The sequence below is a fragment of the Morus notabilis genome, unplaced genomic scaffold (genome assembly GCF_000414095.1).
Source record: "Morus notabilis unplaced genomic scaffold, ASM41409v2 Scaffold708, whole genome shotgun sequence".
In the NCBI taxonomy this organism is placed as follows: domain Eukaryota; kingdom Viridiplantae; phylum Streptophyta; class Magnoliopsida; order Rosales; family Moraceae; genus Morus; species Morus notabilis.
This window is the reverse complement of record NW_010361192.1, coordinates 37,944-41,219: the sequence shown is the minus strand read 5'-3', so window position 1 is coordinate 41,219 and position 3,276 is coordinate 37,944. Positions and strand designations below refer to the sequence as shown.

Genomic DNA, 3,276 nt, shown 5'->3' with positions numbered 1-3,276 from the left:
TGTGTCCCTGTTCCACATAATCTCATTATGCATAATACATTCATTCAATATTTGTAACGCCCTCCAGAATTAAACATGTTTAATTATGCTAAATTGTGGGTTATTAGTGTGCCTAATTTGATTTTCACAATTAATCAATGAACTTTAAATTATTTTTTGTATTTATAATTTCACGCTAAAATTCTTTTAAAAATACACTTAACTTTTATTGCATTTTTCCTTTTCTCATTTTTCCCTTTTTCCTTTTTTTCCTTTTCTTTTCTTTTTCCTTTTTCTTTTTTTCTTCTTTTCTTTTTCCCCTTCCTTTTCCCTCCCATGTAGCCCCTCCCCCAGACCCCTCTCTCTCTCTCTTCATTCTTTCTTCTCTTTTTTTCCTTCCTCTGGTTCTCTCACCACCAACCACCGCATCTCTCTCTCTCTTTTCTTCCACCGCCGGCCACTTCTTCGGGCTCTCTCCCGCCGGCCTTTATCTCTCCCAGCGGCCTTTATCTTTCCCTTGCTCTCACTCTCTCTCTCTCTCTCTCTCCCTCGGCAGTTTGGCCGAGACACCACAAAAAAAAATGAAAACGGGAGAAACGAGGGAAACAAAGCTCCATCAACTAATTTGAGGTAAAACCCCTTGAAACCCACTCTTTGATTTAAATTTTAAGCTTGGGAAAGTTTAATTTTGGTTAGATTTGAATAATTTTAAGTTAGGGTTTAGATTTGAACAATTGTTATTAGAATTGAATTAAATTTGGGGGTTTCCAGTTATTGGACTTATTAAATTGATTGGAAAGTGATTTTGATGGATTCTGGAGAATTTATTTTTAAATTGAATTTGAATTGCAGGTTTGGTATTTTTCCTATTTATGCCGGCATGCTGCCAAAATTTTTTAAAAACTTATTTTTAAACTGAAATTAAATAGGAAACTAGACCCATGAATTAAATTTCAATATTTGAGGAACTCCCAAACTGGATTATAAAACCGTTTGTGAAACTTGGATTTGAGTCAAGACATACTAATACGAAACAATTAAAGATGATTGAGCTTAATTCATTTTAGGAATGAGAAATAATTCCTAAGATATTGCTTTTGTGATAAAGCTAGTGGAGAATATCGAGTATTAAAGCTTTTGGAGGTTAGGGTGACAAGAAGTTAGCCACATGTTTGACATCCGAGAGGTAGGATATTCTTACCCATTTTCTTGTTAGCCTATTTTAAAGTGTTTTGGCCAAATAATGTTTTTAAAAGATAAGAACATGTTGATAAAGAAAAGTATTTTCAAGACAATAGCTTGATTTTCGCTATTGATCTCATAATGGATTGATTTCAAGTTTTAATGAACATTTTTGTAAGATAAGATACCTTGCGAACTGGTAAGCTCGCTGATGGCCTAGATAGGATATGGAGATCGTGTCCTTGGAGGCAGAACCCGAAACCCGTATGGGCCACTACGGTGGCGTTTGGCCTCGCTTTGGTCGTGAGTAATTTAATTACTTAAATTACTTGCTAGTTGCCTGTAATATGAAATTTCAGTTTATTTACCTTTCAAAAAAAGGTCATTTGGTTCCGATTGATTATTTTAGGCCTGACTATCTCATTTTATTTACTTAATTATTTATTTAGTTTTATAACTCTTATCCGATTGGGCCTTTCACTCATTTTCCTATGTTTTAAAATGTATTAACCCCACCCAGGTGACGCTAGAAGTAACGCAGAATAGGTGAGGAATTCAATTCTAGAGGAAAGGAAGCGGTGAAGCATCTTCCTTCACTATCAGACTTATAAAGGCATGTATTAACTATGGATTGTAAACTTTAAACATAACTAGACAGTGGTTGATGCCAGTTATTTACTTTTCCGTATTTAAATATGTGTGCACAAATTGTAACCCTGTGGATGACGGAGGCTGACTTTTTAAGCTGATCTTAATAGTGATTGTGTTTTATAGAGTCCGCCTCACCCCTTCTAAAAACTCAATTTCATTAAAATAGCGGGGCTTGTTTGGAAATACCTGAGTGTTCTGGTTTTGAAAATCAAATTTTGAAATGTTAACAGTTTAACCACCCTCTTAATCAGGTTTAATTTCTAAGCAAGCCTCGACGTCACTAACCCCTGTTTGGGGGCGTGACAAAGCTTGGTATCAACGCTAATGGTTTTGAAAATTCTTGGAGATTTGTGCATACATTAATGACATCAGGAAACAACTAAACAGTCTAGTTTCTTTTCAGTTAAGAGAATGTCGTCACGTCATAGAGCTGTTAATCTGCTGGCTGTACTGAATGAGGGTATCATGGAGGCAATGTATGCCGCATTTTAGGGAATGGCTACTCGAGCCAATAATGACTGTCTAGCTGGAGACAGGAAGTAGAGGTATTTTCGCGAGTTCAGACGTGGGTCAATCCCTACATTCAATAATGAGGGTGGACCACAGGAAGCAAAGTATTGGTTTGAGTCCATCACCAAACACTTGAACACAATGGGAGTACCCGAAAAGTACTGGGTAGAGTTTGCAGTCTACAAGTTTGAAGGGCAAGCAAGTACTTGGTGGAAGCAGACTATGAGGCTGCATGATGTGAGCACCATGACGTGGGAATTATTTGAAGAACTTTTCAATGAACGGTACTTTCCTCAAAGCTACCGCGACAAGAAAGCGATGGAATTTATGGGGTTAGAACAAGGAGATATGACCGTGAAGGAGTACAAGGCTAAGTTCAATGACCTATCCCGTTTCGCACCAACCTTAGTCGAATATGAGCAAATGAAGTGTCACAAATTTGAAAAGGGTCTCAAAAGCAATGTCCAAAAATCGTTGGTAGCCCTTAGAATTCGTGTCTACCGATACTTGGTGGCTTCAGCGATATCAGTTGAGCAAGATAACTTGGCCTATCCCCAAACTAGAGAAGCTATGAACAGAGCTTCAGGAGGACCTCAGCGGAATCAAAGAAGGAACCGCAACCGAGAGCAAGCCAGTGGGGAAGCGACAAGTGGGAGCAGTGGTTCTTCAGGAAGCGGAGGAAGTGGTTCCCAATGAGCAGGATGTCATTGACGTAAAGAACTAAGAAGACCACTTTCTCTTCTTTCTTGTACTTGTAGACACATGGTTCATCAATATTTTGATCCAATCCATAAGACTTTATAGCCTCATCAAACTTGATGTTCCATGATCTAGAAGCATGCTTCAATCTATAAATGGATCTCTGTAGCTTGCAGACTTTCTGCTCTTGGCCTTCCTCTATGTTACCCTCTGGTTGATCCATATAGATGGTTTCCTTAAGATAGCCATTCAAAA

The 3,276-nt window shown here is 38.0% G+C and overlaps 1 protein-coding gene across 1 annotated transcript; it reads left to right on the top strand.

Annotated features, from left to right (window-relative positions):
- The first annotated feature begins 2,463 nt into the window (after positions 1–2,463).
- Positions 2,464–3,018, top strand: LOC112091691. The gene has a single exon (XM_024165920.1). It carries the CDS (start codon positions 2,464–2,466, stop codon positions 3,016–3,018), a length of 555 nt encoding a protein of 184 aa, XP_024021688.1.
- Positions 3,019–3,276: the final 258 nt, after the last annotated feature.